An 18918-nucleotide genomic window follows, 5' to 3' on the forward strand; every position below is an offset into this window, starting at 1 on the left:
TCAGCCCAATATCTACAATTATGCCTACTTACTAAGCCATTTAATGACCATGAGCATTCATCAGAAAGGCAAATATTGTTTAACAATTGTGGATTGTTATTGTTAATTTGCGTCATTGATTCGCAAAACTCTAGACGACGATCAAGTTGACAATGTCAAACTTTAATAAAAAGTAGAGTTTTTTGTTGTTTGGATTTTTTAAGTAGAATAAATAGCACAGTTAAAAAAATTAAAGAGTTTGAACTGTTGTACAACCCATTTTAGTACAGGCTAATAAGGTGAAAGTAAATAATAAGTAAAATTTGTGCTCTTAAAATAAAAATTGTTTATCTCATAAACTAACCACTTTAACCTACAAGTATTATACATTTTTGAAATCAGCTCAAAGAGGAGTATCCAAATTTTACGTAAAAAATATGAAAAGTAATTTGAAAAAATAAAGGGGATGCTGCTAGGGGTGAGGGGGTGGCTTTTCCAGTAAGTTTAAATAAGCCATAATGCTTGCCCCTTCCAACATAAATTGACGTGTTTTTGGATTTTTTCTAAATACCAGTATTACAAAAGTTATTAAAGGTGGATACTTTTATCTGAAAAGCACTGTATAATGAACTAATGAAGGACTATCAAATTTCAACATACGCAGAAACGACAGAAACTTTTCGGTCTCCCGTTACATCTAGTATGCTCTAGGTTAAGTACATTGGGCTAGGTTATCTCATAAATGAGGTGAGTTTTCATATTTGAAATTTAATATGCCATAACTTGTTAAAAGAATACAATTGCTTTACTTTCTTCAAATTAATCTTTGTTCATTGACGACGTAGAGCGTTTTTATAATAACGAAACTTCCAATTTAGGTACCGTAAAATGATTGCTCTGTTACTTGTGATGAAAAATGGATTTATCCAAACAACCCAAACATGGAAAATCAGTGGTTAGATAGAAAAAAATTACAGGAGCCCGTGTCAAAGAGAAGTCGATTTAAAAGGACAGTCCTGTTTGTTGTTTATCTGGTGGAGTTACGACGGTTTAGTTTACATTAAAATTATTCCAGAGAATCGAATTATTAATGCCGAGTTATTTAGTTGACTGCTAAAGCGATTGTATTTCGTTTTATTGGAGAAATATCCAGATACAGATAACCTTAAGCGAGATCTCTCATAACAAGACAATGCTAAATCTTACACTACGAGAGTTATGCAGAATAAGAACTTGGTGGTATTGAACTTCCACCACATCCAATAGAGTGATTCTCTCAAAGACTCAAAGAACTTGACAAATGGCTATACTGCAAAAATTAAGGCTTTCTTTCAGATAATTAGTCAATAAATAAAATGAGCATTGGAAATCGATATTATTTATTAGACAATCTCTATATTTGTAGGTAGTTAACCCTGTTTGATGCAGGATATATATTTATATTGCTTGGGTCATTGTAACTCTACAGTAAATAAATTATTTATCTTTATATATAGTTACTAGATTCATTTATTAGTTTTACAGTTATCAGTTATCTACAGAGATAAAAGAGATTCGGATAATAGATGTCTTTTAAACATATAAAATAATATATATAATCTGTTGCAATATTGTGCTAATCAGAGGTTTAAGACATCTCTACCATTCATAGTAATCTCCGGTAACGGGTGTCCACTTCTGCCCATATCAAATATAAGCATGTTAACTGACTGCTATAAAGGCTGATTCACTATTTAATTATTAAGCAAAGCGACCAACGCTCACCGCGATATTCTCAGGCTGTATTATACTAATGGAGAGAAAAATTAAGGAGAACTATCTCTGTGCAAAAAGTGTCTTTACCATTGCGAAATTTTTTAAAATGGCGCCACTGCATAAAAATTCGTAAATTTGTAGCAAAGCGCGGAAAGTTGTTAGAATAGTACCAAATAAAAATAAAAAAACATATATTTCTGTATTCTAGAGGAGCAATTATTCGTTAACAAACTTGACAAATTAAATAGCCCCTTGTAAAAAGGGGGATTGGATCAATCCTTACAATCCTTAACAGAGGGAAACATATGGTTAGGTTAGGTTAGGTAATTTAGGTTAATGACACGTTTGAAATGAACATACAACAAATACCTATATTTTAAAAATTTATTTCAACGATGAAATTTCTAATGATAGAAAATGTAAGCCATAGGTCCGCAAAGGTTAAGTTGTCGAAATTATTAAATAAAATAAATATCACGAAGAAATGTGGATATACTTTATCTTGCGTAAGGAAGGCAGAGCAGAGGCGGACATAATTGTCGCCGATTAAAGGCAACATTCTCGTTTTTAATAGTATGAAGTTATATCTTATCATATCATCTTTAAAAAGTTTAGCTTTTTGGTTTTGTGGTTATTGTAACAAAAATCAAAATCAGGATTTTTCTACTCTCTACACCTAACATTATCAAAGACGATATGGAACTAATTTGTCGGCGCAATAAATGTATCGAGACAGCCTGTTGTTTAAACAAAGACACATATTTTAACAAATGATTTTTCAAAATATGATATTTTCATTTTGATAGCAATATTTATAAACAAAAAAATTTTTCCGTCCATTTATTGGTATCAGTATCGACTTTTTGCGATAGATTTTCGATACCGATACAAATGTAAAATTATCGGTGGTATCGAGAATCGGTATCGAGAATCGATTCATCCCTAATTGTTATACCCTTTGCATCGATCTACCTTAGACACGTGATCGTCGTGAGGAATTCTTAACAATACGAAATCGGATATTGCAGTGGAACGGCTATATTGTTAAAAATGTATATGGAAATCTATGTTGAATTCATTTATTTTATTCTAAATAGAATTTGTTAAGCAAAACGTCAAATAGTAAGCTATAAGCGCTCAAGTGCTTACTTTTCAGTTTTCAGATAGTTTTTAAAAATTAATAGTTGTATTGGGAAAATGAACAAAAACAACAACAACAACACGCACATGTTCTTGTTTCAAAATTAACTAAAAAATATAATATATATTTCTCATCATTTGAAACACTATTTTTTGAATTTTAATGAAAGCTTCACGAAAAATTAGACTTCTGGTTAACCAATGGAAGTGAATAAGCCACCTTGAGAAGTTACGGAGACAATATAGTGACTTTGTGACTACACATGTGAATCTGGCTTTCCAAAATTAGTTACCATTTAAACAAAATATCGATCTTGAATAGATATAGAAGTTAAATAAAAAATATTTATACCTATGCATTAGGCAAGGGGACTCTCTCAGTCCGCTCCTATTTAACATAGTGATGGATGAAATCATAAAACAAGTACGCAAACTAAGAGGATACAAAATGGGAAATAAAGAAGTCAAAATCCTGTGCTATCCAGACGATGCGGTACTGTTGGCGGAGAACGAGGACGATCTGCAAAAGCTACTGTACCAATTTAACAAAACAGCAAAAAAATTCAATATAATAATATCAGCGGCAAAGACAAAATCAATGGTTACTTCCAAGACACCGATCCGATGTAAGCTTGTGGTGGATAACAAAATAATACACCAGGAAATGAAATTTACATATCTGGGAAACGAAATATCTGGACACGGGGACGTGGAGACGGAAGTAAGAAACCAAGCTACAAGAGCCTCAAGAGCAGCAGCATACCTAAATAACACAATCTGGCGAAATAAATACATTCGAACTGAAGCAAAAGCCCGCATTTACAAGACCGCAATCATACCTATATTATCCTATGCAGCAGAGACCCTACCTGAGACCTCTAAAACGAAACGGATATTGGAGACTACAGAAATGAAAATAGTTCGAAGAATAGCGGGAAGAACACTACTGGATAGAGAAAGGAGTGAAAACATAAGACGAACATGTGGGATAGATAATATCAATGACTGGGTACTGGATAGAAAGATAAAATGGAATGAGCACATTGACCGCATGACGGAAGAACGAATTGTGAAAATATCAAGGGATAAATCACCAGCAGGACAAAGAAGCATTGGAAGACCTAGGAAAAGATGGAGTGACAACCTCCCAGGTGACTGAGCAGAGGCAATGACGTGAAGAAAACAGGCAATGATGCCTATACACAGCAGGAAGAAGGAGAAGCATTTACAAACGGTTTCATAATGAATTCTAAGAGTTAAACTCTTTACAATTTTAGAAGAGCAGTTCAAAACAGCATCGAGAAAATTTGACTCAAAAACACCTTAATATATTCACAATCTTTTACAATCTTACACCAGGTAGTGAATTTTAATGTTTGGAAGAATGAAAAGCTGCCTGGTAATCTAGGTAATATATATATATATATATATATATATATATATATATATATATATATATATATATATATATATATCCCCAACTGGATTCCCAGATGTTGGAGTTGAGTTGAATTTCTTGTGTGGTGTACCGGTTGAGTCCTTTGGGTGTGGCTAAAGCTCCAACTGTAGTACTGCGGGAAAAAAATAAAATGAAGAAGGAAACTGGAACACAAATGGAAATTACTGAAGAAGGAATAAGTAGCAAGAACAGTTTTGAATCAAAGGAGATTATATTCAACATTAAAAAAACTGAATTTATATTTTGAAAATATAACCAAACAGGAATCTATTTTTCTCTATTCGTTCTGTTCCTCTAATAAATAGAAAATACGAATTTTTATGAGAACTATCATAAAAAAGCAAGGGAAAACTTACCAGTCAATATAAAGAATAAAATCACTACAAATTCACTGAAATTTACTTTGATAGGTGTGGTGTAGAGGGAGTATTCAAATACAATCGGAGGTTTTATTGAATTTCTCCAATAAAGTGGGACGTCGATAACAAATTAATTTCTCTAATGTTGGAATAAATAAATCTAAAGTGCCTACAGTGCCACAATACGTGAACAAAAGAACATGTTTGAAGAAAAACGAAGTAAGCCGAATGGCATGTTACATCTTCTCCTATTTCACTCTTTTTAAAATTCACAACATTCTTAATATTTACTTACTTTCCCATATACAAGTCAAAATATTAAGAAATTTTGGTTGGTCTACCTTAACAACAGAAGAAGATATAATATCAGCTGATGTTCAATTAAAAATGGCTGCCCTGGGGTGAACAAATGGTTTGTGAAGTTATTATAATTGTATTTAATGTTCAAGAAACTCCCGTTAAAGCAAAATAAATACAAGTTTTCTGAATTTTGTAAACTGATTGAAAGATTGCTGATTTGTAGACTGAGTGAAGAAATTGGAAAAATACTCAATTTCGGCTGCTTTATTTTCTCAGAATCTGATCTAAAAAGTATCTATGGAGTCCACTTAAAACCATAGAACCCAAAATCAATACAAAACAACTCTTACTATTGGAAAAAACTAACGGAAGCTAACACAGGTACATACGGAAATTCGATTGTTCACTCCAGGCCGCCATTTTGACATAGTACAGCTGTTAGATTGCCTAATTGACCGTGAGGATGACGTTTGGTGATGGTTGCTTGCTCAATAGGTTGATTCCCAGGTAGAAGCCGAAGACAGGCAGTGAAATGAATTGAGTGTACAATTCTCATCACAAGTTACGAAATCTCTTGCATCATATATCAAAAAGTTAAAGATATTTTCAACTAAGTGATCATTCTTTCATTTTCTTCATAAAAACATACCGGTTTTTTTTAAATTACCGAAATATTAATTTTTATTGCTCGAAAAATCTTACTGTTTCTCTTAACTTCTAATATTTCTTAAGGTTCTTGGTGGAACATCTGTACTCAATGGAATGATGTATATGAGAGGATCAAGAAAAGACTACGATGATTGGGCTGCAATGGGTAACGAAGGATGGAGCTACAATGAAGTATTACCGCATTTTCTGAAAAGTGAGGATAATAAACAAATGGATCAAGTTGACATTGGTTACCATTCGAAAGGTGGTCTTTTATCAGTTTCGCAATTTCCTTATCATCCACCTCTATCAAAGTCTATTTTGAAGGCTGCTCAAGAACTAGGTAAAAGAGAAAAGTTAATTTCTACAAATTTTTTAGTGATATCTCACATTTTTTTGTGTTTTGTTGAGATTAAATTGATTTTATGACCACCCATGGAGAAATTATCCAAATAGGTAAAAAGATAAAAAGTTGGATGAGAATTATCAGCTTCACTGATTAAAAATTATTAAGAATATAGAAAGAATAAACACTTCGATTATTGTTTGTACGTGCACATTTGGTTTACTACATTATAACTTTATATATAAAATTATTCCTAATTTCTTGAGGTTTTCTAAATTTTAGACTACTGAAATAGGTCTGAAATGTTCTCAAAATGACCCTCAAATTATTGTAGCTTCATATGTACTCAGTTCACGTGGACTCATCATCTCCACTATATACCAATAAAAACATCGAATCGTAAACATAAATGCATTTCTTTTGGCTGAAGCTGTCGGAAGGCGATAAGCAGTGGCGTGGCTTGGTGATATTAATTTTAGATTAACTTTAGACCATAAGCGCATGAAGACAATGTATTTGCACAGTGTAGTGAGAATAAAGACAGGTATGAATTTAATAATAAAGATTTAGATATACAAACACAGTAAGTGATTTTAAGTAGATTCGAATGTTCAAAAAATCAAAATATTCAAAAATGTGATAATGCAATCATAATAAGAATTGCTGAATTAAACTAGAGTAAATAAATTTTCCAGTTATTGAGAAGTCACGAAAGGGGTTTCTGTGGATCATTCACATAACCAAAAAACATGTAAAGAAAAGCTGAATCAGTTGTCAAAGCTACTCAAGATTTTATACGTAGGACAATTTATAGTTTATATAAAGGTAGCAGATTATCCAGAATAAAATTATACCAGTTTAGAAACATTGCGTCAAGTTTCATCAGTATTTGATTTTAAACACAAAAAACTGAATAAACAGATTGCAATAACCGAATCGTAAAGGATCGTTCGATGACGACAAGATTATTTGCGTCAGATAAAAGACTACCGAAGTTTTAATAGACACATAATTTATATAGATGAAATATGGTTTGACTGTCACGATGTAGTAAATTCCGGTTGGGTGAAAAATAGTAAAAACTGCTGTTTGAATGTATTTATCTAAAATATCCTTCAAAACGAAAATTGTTGGAAATACCTACCTAGTACACAACTGATAGTTTTACCAATGATCAATTCAGATGTGTTCCTTATAGACTCCAGCCGTGTGATTGTTATCCATCCGTGGAACGGTGGATTACATGGTGAAGAGGAACAAAATCATATTTATAGGAGTGATACTGATCCTAGATGAACGCCAATGTGCCAACAATTAACCGTTGAACCTAGATATAACCTTCTTAGTGTAGAAATAACCATTTTTTGTATGTTTATCCATAATGAGAGCATAAGTAGTACTGATAAAGTTTCCTGTATTAAACAACTCGAATAACTGTCTATTCAGGGTGTACATCCTTGCTAAAAATAACTGAATGGGTAATTGAGAAGCGACGGTTCTCCACCACGTACAAGCTCGACAACAACCGCTATGTAGCAAGCCATAGATCTGATACGCAAGCGCAATGGGTATGGCTAAATACATTTTGTTTAGAGGAGAAAACATCGGGAAACCTACTTTCTGGGTGTGCTTCGTAATTTAGTGGGATTTATTAAGATATTATACTCTGAAATAATAGTTAACAGAAAGAAGTAACCCTAATATGGCTACCAGGGTATACGAGAGAATAAGAAAGTAGAGAGCCTAAAAAAGAGCCCTCATGAGATATCACATCAAAAATGAACTGAATGAATGGCTAAAATATCAGATGAAGTCGGAGAAACACTACAAGTCAAAGACTATTCAGGAGATTCATAACCATATCAGTTGAGAACTCTGAGGAACTTCTTGTGTTGTCCAGAAACACAGAAAAATAACATATTTTCTAAGCAGATCAATGAAATTTAGAGTCTTGTATAAAATATCTTCCAGGTATAGGTGCAGAGTGAGTGAAAAGCCAAAACGACTCCCGAAACAATCTATTTAAAGGCAACCCTTTACTATACTATAAGAGTACTATAAAAAAATAAACTGCATTAATAAACCATGGATTAAGGAAAAAACAAACTTTGAAATATTATTAATGAAGTGATAAAAATCCTTAAGACAGATTCAAATAGAAAATGAAAACAGAAATGGTTTAAATATTAAAAAAATAATAAATATATCTGAATTTAAATTGAAACCTGTTTTTTATTAATTAAAATTTTATTTTTAACAATTAGGGTCATAAAATTTATGTCAGGTTAAAAAAGTTTGTATTTTGTTGATGATATGGTGGCTGATCTATTTATTCATATATCAAGTTTTCAATTTTAATACTGAATGGGTCGAAACACATATCGAAAGACATTCACTATAATGAAAGCACATGATTAGCAGGATGAAGCGAATAGAAAAAACTAATTCTATATTCCACACTTTCTACAAAATAAATGTAAGATTTTTAAATTTAAATTTAAATTTGAAAAAATATCGTCTCTGACTTTTTCAAAATTCTATAATTCGTAAGAATCCTAAATTTTCCAATCAATATTGATTATAACACACCTTTTATTTCAATTTCGTTGTTATGTACAATTACCATCCAAAATTAAGCTGTAACTGTATTCCCTGAACAATAATTTGTTATCAAATCTTTATATTTCTACCTACGCCATATATATTATTATTCCGCAGGTTATCCCATCCGAGATCTAAATGGCAGGTATCACACCGGATTCAATATAGCTCAGACTACAAATAGAAATGGTTCTCGATTGAGTACAGCCAAGGCATTCTTGAGACCGTTCATCCAGAGAAGCAATCTGCATATTCTATTGAATACAACTGTGACGAAAGTACTTCTAAATTCTACATCAAAACAAGCTTATGGAGTAGAAATACTACGTGGAAATACCCGAAACTCTATATATGTTACCAAAGAAGTTATTGTATCAGGAGGTAAGTTACTCAATGTGAAGCTAGAGAAAAATGTATTGATATTAAACATGCTGCATATTTCTTAATACATCCATAATGGACATTCTAAAGAAACCATAATGTGTTTGGAGCGTTTAAAGTTTTTCATAATAACGTGTAGCTATTTTGGCATAAACATTGCTAGAATTATATGAATTGAAATTTACCCAATCTTACCTTATTAAGACAAAATACTCTGGGAGGTCACCAGGTATCCTAGAAGTACCAGATGGACTAACACACATTCATTCCTCCTCTAGTCACGGCTGCTAAAAATATAAGATTGCGGATTCTTTTATCGAGGTTTACTTCTCTAGCTCTTTGTGAACCGTGATTATTGAGGAAAAACATTCGTTCCTTTATTAATCACATAACCTGTTGGATGGTCGATCATTCGTCCCTCTACAATGAGGAGAGAGACCCACGACTAAAGATCTCCTATGAGCCATTGGGACTCGCTGTATCAGGTAGACCAAACCCCTACCTCGCATGTAGAATTTGGGGGAATTATTTCGGCCTCCTACATCCGACTCCCTGCGCACGGAACCTAACCCAATCTATACCTGACGATTATCAAAAATTGGTAGGTAGATAGGGTTGGGTTACGTTAGGTAGTGGTTGATATTTTATTCTAATTTAAATGTATATAGTTTGTGTAGCAACTCTTCCAAAACAGCTACACCGGAGACCCACAACGCGTTGTGGCTGTTTAAAACGGCAACAATGCATCATTCTTTTACAAGCTATTATGTAGCAGGAGAATGATGTGCCTTACTACAGATTTTATTGAGATATACTGAAGTTGATTGATGTTTTTTATTTTAGGTCTCTTCTGTTTCAAAATTTTGATTTTGATAGTTTTCATAGTTTTTAAAAGAAAGTTAAATTTTGACGTTTCGACTTTCCTTTAAGCGTTTATCAAAAATTGAAGAAATTTATATATATATATATATATATATATATATATATATATATATATATATATATATATATATATATATATATATATATATATATATACTAGTTTTTACCCGCGGCTTCGCGTATCAGAATTCATTATAATAGAAATATATCAATATGAACTTTATATATATATATATATATATATATGTATATATATATATATATATATATATATATATATATATATATTATTGACTTCTAAAAATTACTATATACAATTAAGTTTCAAAACATGCTTTATTGAAATACAATAACAAAGGTTAAAATATATTTTTCTGTGACAAAAATAGTTTTGAATTCTAAAAATTAAAAAGATAAAATGCTGAGTATTAATCTAGTATATTTTTGTAGACTATATTATAAGTTTTTTCTTTGGGTGCAAATATGTGTAAATTCTGGGCATTACATACACGTGAACATACGTGAACATATAGTTGGCCATGAGAGAAGCATGGCTTTTCTAAATTCACTCCTGTTACCTGTAATGTCTGCCCTTGTGCTTTGTTTATAGTAACAGAAAAGCTAAGCTTAACTGGAAACTGAGCTCTTTTAAATTGAAAAGGAAGGTCAGTTGGAATAATTGGAATACGAGGTATGATAACACTTTCTCCCTTGCCGTACTTAGTTCCGTATCCATAATTGTAACCATCGAAAAATATTCCTTCATTTCTCCTTGGACATCTTTTAAAATGTCAGTGATAATCTTATTAACCACTTCATTTTTTGATGCTAAGGCCCGCGAAGAATTTTTAGATAATGTAGATTTACGCTTCCGAGGCATGTTTTAGACATACGCTTTCAGTGACAGTCACTGAAGGAACCATTGTACTTAACCTCAAAAATTCCAAACAGCTGAAACTATAGTCAATTGAATTGGATGTATAGATTGAATAGATATTGACTTGACGGTCGGTAAGATTTTACGTCGATAATATAGTATTTAGGGTTTGAACTTCATTTTTTTGTTTTTTGTGGAAAATATTTTTTTTAATAAAAAGTATACTATGTTAATACTAGTACCTCCCAGAATAAGTGTACAAAGTTTCATGATGATTCGTCAATTAGTTTTTGCGCAACAAACATCCAAGCTTTCACATTTATAATATTGAAATGAAATTGAAATTGAAATCCGTTGGACTTTTGAAAATTCTCAACGTTTTGGCTCCCGCTTTGGAGCCATTATCAAGAGAAGGGTGGGGATAGGGTAGTTACTCGATCATTGATAAGGAGTGAACCGAATCTGTGGTCTCAATTTGCCTACTCCACATAACGAATTACCCCTTTTTATGTTTATTCCAAGGCCTCAATCTGCATATTCCTTGAAACTTCCGCGAGGAAATAAAAAGCTGAAACAAAAAATATAAAATGATTGGAATAGAGAATAAAAATAATATACTTACTAAAAGAACACTATTGATACTAACACAATCACTGCTGTTCTTAAGCTAACTGCGGCTCTAAAGACCAGCAGTGATTGTGTTAGTATCAACAGTGTTTTCAATGGTAACCATATATACTCCAAGGTCATGCGCCAGATGATTAAAATTATTTATAATTATATTGACTTTAAAAAGATATATATAAATTTATTTGATAAAGACATGAAGGAAATTCTACTTATCCCTAGACTTTACATTAAGAATTCACCTGTGAAAAGAAGCTTATTAATTATCTGTGACATTGGTCCTTTGAGTAGCTTTCATATATAATATGTTTGTTTTTAGGAGCTGTAAATTCACCACAACTTCTTTTACTATCTGGTATTGGACCTAAGGAAGAGCTTGAGACAGTTAAAATTCCTGTTATTCATGACTTACCAGGAGTTGGTAAGAATCTTCAAAATCATGTGGCATTCAATGTGAATTTCTTCATCAATGATACTAATACAGCAGTTTTGAATTGGGCTACCGCAATGGAATATTTGCTCTTCAGGGATGGGTTGATGAGTGGAACTGGTAAGCATTAGACAAAACTATTACACGCGCAGAATATTTGGTCAATATTTTTTCTAAAATACCAATCATTATCGAAATTACAAAGATATAATTTGGTCGAACTATGCATTTTTTTCTTTGAGTGGGGTGAAAAATTCGGGTCCAAGCATTCTTATGATATTCATATAATTTTATTCTAATATATCGAATGCTGGGCGATTATTTGAATATATTTGACTGTAGATATGTTAGTGTTTAAGCTGATATCATGAGAAACTAGGAAATATTCTTATTCTGATTAGAAAGTTGGTAAAATGAACAAAGAAATTGAAATATACTACAGTACACTCTAACAAGTTGCACTCTTTTTTTGATTATACTGTTTGTGCTTTTTATTGTTAATATTGTACAAATTCTATAGTATTTGTTCCATTATAAATTGGGAATTTATTATTTATAGCTTTCATAATAAAGTTTAAGTAGCCAATGCCGTGTCCTAGAAATTTAATAAAATTTTTGAAGGAAGAAGCAATACAAGATCCCGTTATATAATTCACCTGAGTGAAGAATTTTATTACTTCAGTTCAAAGTAAGGTCCAATGTATCAAAAATATTGTACCTATATAAGAACAACGTTGAATATTTATTTTAGATCGAGGAACGTGTATCAGCTGCTCTTTGTATTAGATTCATCGAATTACTATAAAGTCATAGGCAGTTGCAAAATACGGAATAGTTTCATTTTCTACTGGCGAAAATTCTTGGTCAAAAGACAAAAACAATAACATTGACAAAATTCACTCAAAAACTTTTTGATTTATTGAACCGCTATCATATGCTATTTTAAAAGATTTAAACTTCTTATAATGCTCCAATTCGATGCTGTACGATTACCCTGAATTAAATCCATTAGCAACAAATATTCATCTTTCTTTGTTTTTTCAAATGTTTTAAATGAAAGAAGTTATGAACTTATTACAAAAACATTCAAACCTTTCTGATTATACAGCACTGTTGTAACAAACTGTCGTAAAAGATCCAGGTTAGAATAATTAAGTTGAATATAGGTGCATAAAGAATAAAGCAATAAGAATTATGTGTCGTATGAAAAATTTCCTATTAAATAATTTCTGACCTCATTTTAACACACTTACTCAATCGACTTCTTCAAAATACATTCACTGGTCTAATCCATTCAAATTATTCTTTAAGCATTTAAGCATTCATTTCAAAAATATGAAATTTGTTCAATAAATTCTATTTTTTTTCAAGGAATATCTGAGGTAACTGGATTCATTAATACAAAATATCAAGATCCAATGGAAGATCACCCTGATATACAATTTTTCTTTGGAGGATTTTTAGCAAACTGTGCCCGAACGGGACAAGTAGGAGAGCGACTAGATAATAATTCTAGGTCTATACAAATTATTCCCGCTGTTCTACATCCGAAAAGTAGAGGTTAGTACTCGTATATTATTTCGGTATAATTCAAAATTATTGGCTCGTTTGAAAGTAAAAAAGAACAGCATATGTATTTTGAGTCTTAACTGATTAGTAGAAAATTTGTTATAGAAAATCAACATTTGTAGTACATCTAAATTAAAAGTTTTTTTATATTTTAAAAAAAATTCTTTAATTTCACTATACTCATTTGGAAAGCTCACCAATCTCACCTATCTCCAACTCACCAACGCAACTCACTCAAGCAAATCTATTTATCTAAACATTCTCTTATTTTGATTCGGCATCATGAAAATCAAAAATATACTAGATCTACAACCATTTATAAGAACTTGAATCCTACCATTCCTAACATCTCACCAATAAACTCAAATATATTTTTCCTTGTGCCTTTTCCATACCCATACATTTTTCACATTCTCTCTTATTTGATGAATCCACCTTTTATTTTTTCAAAATCGTTTAGTTAAATAACAATATCTAATCTTCACAGATCGTTCCAGATTCCTCTTCTCCTAATATTATTAGATCATTTGAACGCTATGCAACATAATCAAAAGATTTTTAATATATCCCTAAACTAAAAGTCAATTCCATGTGAGATCATAGGGAATCCTGAGAAGACTATCAAAAAATGCAACTGTTGAAGGCCCATCTTCACCATTTTTTTTATAATTGCAAAGATATGAGAAATGGAAGGTTTGTATAAATCGAAATTCATTTCATCAAACTTCAGAGATTAGCTTTTATAAATTAAAAGCATCTTCGTTGATCTCTGTGATTTTTAAAAAAGTTAGCGAAAAGACAAACTTAAATTGAGAAGAATTGTTCTGGCTTAGCCCCTTCATTCTTGTCACCAGCATAATAAAAGCATCAAAATCAGAATTTCCAGATCTTATTTCGAGAAAAAATATATTTCAATAAAATATATCTAAATGAGAAACCTTAAGCCAGAAATAATAAAATGTCAGCCACGGTATTTTCTATAGAGTATAACATAACTGTATAGAATATAAAATTGCTTATCGTATACAAAAGCCTAATAAGCGAGGTGCTTCCTTCAATAGACAGACTGATTTTCATTGTTAAATATAAATATATATATATATATATATATATATATATATATATATATATATATATACATAACTGATCTTTTTTATTCATTCAACAGGTTCACTACGATTGAGAGATAACAACCCTTTGAGTCCACCTCTTATTTTCGCCAACTACTTCACTCATCCAGATGATGTGAAAGTTATGATAGAAGGGATTAAAGTGGCATTGAGGTTATCAGAAACCAAAGGTATTTTTATCATCCTTATTCTCTACAGTCAAAAATTACATTTACAATTATAATACCGTATGCTTTCAAATAAGTTACGAGGGTTTAAAGCCTATAATATTCATTATATTAAACTCAATTATAAATATAAATGATAATGCAAATGTTTATAAACTTAAACAGCTCTGTGTCTTGGCACGCGCAACAACGGAATCTACAGGTAATGGTACGTAAAATTCAACTGTAATTCTCCAGAGGATAAAAGATGGTATGAAGATAAAGGAAAGAGTACGTGGTGACCGCATAGTCTAAGGGATTATGCTGAAAGGATAGTCATAAATTAGCAATTCCTATTTGAGGAAATTAACAGAAAGGTATACCTTAGTAAAAATGTAAACAAACATAAAGTGCGACTATGGCGCTCAATAAAAGCATTCGCGATGGTACAAGTTCACTTGTATGTAACTGCCTCCTCTACCAGCTGACCTGCGCAACAGTTGTTACAACAATTACTTGAGAGACATCAGAGATTGGGAGTATATCGACTTGACGTTTGCGTCATAATGATATTGAACACCTATGAATTTTTTGTGAAATTACTTGATTTGCTCTTTCCTTTAGTATATCATTTATAACTATAATTTCAATGTAATAAAGATTAGAGTACATTATTATTACTGTATCCATCATGAAACACCCGATATTATGAGCGAGTGAAAAATTTTATTTTAATTTCTCTAGCTTTAAGAAGATATGGTATACAATTGGATAGAACTCCTGTACGAGGATGTGAAAGGTTGACATTTGGATCTGATAATTATTGGGAATGTGCTGCTAAGCAACAAACAGGACCAGAGAATCATCAAGCTGGGAGTTGTAAAATGGGGCCATCTACCGATCCATTAGCTGTTGTCAATCCTTCTTTGCAGGTCTGTGTTATTGATAATACTGATTGCATAATTACTTTAATTTAATTTCAATTTTTTTTTCTATGCAAATAATCAACCAATGAATCGAGGATTTCTAGTTATTTAGGCTTTTAATGCAAGAAAAAGAGTCACATTTTTCCGTATTTGATATACTCGTAACTCCTATTATACAAAATTGTGCAGCATGATTTCACTTCTTCTTCCTAATTTCAGACCTTTCAAACATATACCGAAGAAGAAGATATCTTTAAACATATATATGTTAAAGTCATCTGGGTTAGTAGTTACAAGTGAATTGAAAACCACTTCAAAACGATTGGTTAGCATCCAACAATCTTTCCGAAATTACAAGCAATTTTTGGAACCATATGATTTTCCTGAATTTTCACAAACAAATTTCATTTGAAAATAATTCCTATTATTTTTATTATATTTATTATAAACTATTTTTACTTGAAAAATAGATGAAACAGATTAAACACCTTTAAAGGTTTAATATTCCCGAATTTAGTTTTCTTGTCTATGGAAATCATTGTCGATAATTTAAGGCTTATCAATTATTTTGGGACTTAATTCAAGAAGAGAAATAACATTATTTTTGTACTTCATATGAATGCTTCACAATATGGCATGATAATATTCATACTTTGTTTTTAATTAAGACCACAATCGGTTGAGTTTGTGATTGTGCCAATTGTGCATTGTGGTCCTTCTCCATATTATTGACATTTTCATATATTTATATGCTAGATTCTGCATTCCAGAATATGATTATTTATAAATTTCCGACTTTTTTTCATCAACTTTAAAAACGAGGTCATGAATATTTGGATATTATTGTATATATAAGAAGAATACGTGTCCTATTTTATATTCCGGTCAATAGGTCTTATGACCAATTACCTTTCAAATATTGCTTCTTTGAGAAGCAGATTTATGTTTTTTTTTTTTCAATATTCCTCTTATTTCCTGTCAATTTACTTTGATTTTGCAGTATTTCTACTTTATGATATTATTCTATCTACGTACCAGTACAATCTTATAAATAACCCTATTTTTTAAAGTTGACATCCATATTTACAGCGTATTTTATCTCATTAGTTCTTTTACTGTCCATTTTATTCCGGTAATATGAAGATCTTTCGTATCGTCGGCTTCATTCGCAAATCTCGTAGCTCCATAGCACCAAATTTTACAGTAGACTCAAAAAACTTGACGATGAAAAAAATTGAAATGACTTGAACTGTTTTTTTTTGGTAAAGGATAGAAATAATACAATACAACATAAACAATACAAGTGAATTAACACGGATTGCGTTGGTCTTTAAACAAATGGTATCCGAAGTCGCGAGGTTTTCTATTTAGACTCCTAAATTGTATCGAATATTTTTGGGCTTTCAAAAGTTTTTCTTTTAGATTCGTTCCAAAATTATGTATCTAATGATATAAATTGTTGATATGAGAAAAAAACGTTACGCGATTTGCGATTCAAGCCGACACACGCAGTCCCGGTGTTATAAAATACACTCAGTGTAATCGAAGAAGTATTCTTGAAGTGAACCAGTTGTTATCCATTTTGACCATGCATCCTAATAATTTTGGACCATTATCACTTATTATGTATTTATTTGAAACTAATTCGCCCAACCTATTACTATGAGACCTGAAGAAAATGTCTAGTACTGCTCAATCAAACCTACGACTACAAATACCACTGAAAAACTCCCATTAAATCCATAGTTTATTATAAGTTTCTAATGGTGGTGAATTCATGACAATTTAGCTGAGGTACAAATATTATTTTTTATTTCATTCCTCAATTTTCAACGTTGTAGGATATCATTATGTCGATATCATATTTTCTGGTTAATTAAATTACATTTCCGTTTGTCCTAATATTTATTCCTCACACTTTCTCAGTTTTAAACGTAATGACATCTTGTAATATCAGGTGCATTCAAACTACAGCAACCAATTACTCCAAAATATTAATTCCTATAGTTTTTGTATGTCCCGAATTCCATAGCATCATATTTATGTGTCTACATCCTAAAAAAAGGACCAAACAAATCCGTGTAGAAAATAGTTATTTTCCTAACAAGTGCGGAAAGTGATACTTTCCCGCACGCGACTGCAGTTGTCCCGAACGTATTGAAAGTGACACTTTCAAAACTAAAATGCTTGCGGGAAAGTTGGTTAAAACGCACGGTCGTAGAAAAATAGATTTTTTCAACCACGTTCTAAATTTGAAAACTAATTCTTGATTGGTCTAGTCATCACATTTTGTTGCTCGGTTAAACTTCGAAATGTTGAAAAATTATAATGAAATAATAATAAATGTGATCTTGAGGAGTTTTTAAAACTCTTAGTTTACAATTATGGGTGAATTTATCATTATACAATGTGATCCATATGTATGGAATAAATTCAATTTTAGCGTCATTGTGTATTACGTGAAAAAAACATGAAACAATTTTTACTCTTAATTGACAATTTTCAGTATGAAAATATTATCAGCCTGGTCTATTAAAATATACTTTAGAAATAATCAGGTATTTTCGTATCTGTACTGCTAAACATTAGAAAAAATCTTTGAGGATACTAAAATATTAGTCAAAAAGCCAAATAACAATTGATCTGAATCTAGTAGGCTGCTGTCAGTTAAGTATTCAAAGTTATTAAAAGACGTCAGTATAATATTTTTGCGCTTACTAAATTAAATTATTGCTTATTTGTATGATTGGTTGTGTTAATAAAACAAGAACTTAAAAGGAGGTTTGTGATATTTTTAATAATAAATATCCTGGTCAACACGTTTCGCAGCCTACAGTTAGCAAAATTGGAAAACAATTTCGTGAAACTATATAAGTGAAAAATATTGAAAAACAAGGTAGAAATGTTCAATTTCCTGAAGAAAGAAGGAGAACTTGCCACCGACAATGATGTAAGTGAATAATCTATTCTGAGAGTTTTGCATAAAGAAAAATACCACCCTTACAAAGTTCAGTTAGTTCAGAAGTGGAATGAAGATGATCCTGATAAAAAGCAAGAGTTCAGTCAATTGAAGATGGACAGAATAAACGCAGATTTGCTTTTCATAAGTAAAATAGTTTTTTCTGATGAAGTGACGTTTTATTTAATCGTAACGGTTAACAAACAAAACTGTAAATATTGGAGCAGATAATGTATTCACTGGATACGTGAGGCCCACACTCAATATACTTAAAAAATGAACGCTTGGGCTGGTACCATTAACAATAAAATTATGGGACCCTATTTTTTGCGGGCACAGTTAATGGTGAGGTTCATCTAGGTTTTTTTATTAACTTCTGAGATAGATTGATTTATTTACTACCA

The 18918-nt window shown here is 31.3% G+C and overlaps 1 protein-coding gene across 1 annotated transcript in view; it reads left to right on the forward strand.

Annotated features, from left to right (window-relative positions):
- LOC130447344 (glucose dehydrogenase [FAD, quinone]) overlaps positions 1–18918 on the forward strand; it is a 96135-nt gene that overhangs the window by 76165 nt on the left and 1052 nt on the right. Inside the window, exons 4-9 of the mRNA XM_056784113.1 lie at positions 5725–5983; positions 8705–8968; positions 11674–11904; positions 13156–13344; positions 14522–14653; positions 15374–15561. Coding sequence (XP_056640091.1) covers positions 5725–5983; positions 8705–8968; positions 11674–11904; positions 13156–13344; positions 14522–14653; positions 15374–15561 — 1263 coding nt within the window. The remainder of the gene's footprint in view (positions 1–5724; positions 5984–8704; positions 8969–11673; positions 11905–13155; positions 13345–14521; positions 14654–15373; positions 15562–18918) is intronic.

This window comes from Diorhabda sublineata, chromosome 8, assembly GCF_026230105.1.
Source record: "Diorhabda sublineata isolate icDioSubl1.1 chromosome 8, icDioSubl1.1, whole genome shotgun sequence".
Taxonomy (NCBI): Eukaryota; Metazoa; Arthropoda; class Insecta; order Coleoptera; family Chrysomelidae; genus Diorhabda; species Diorhabda sublineata.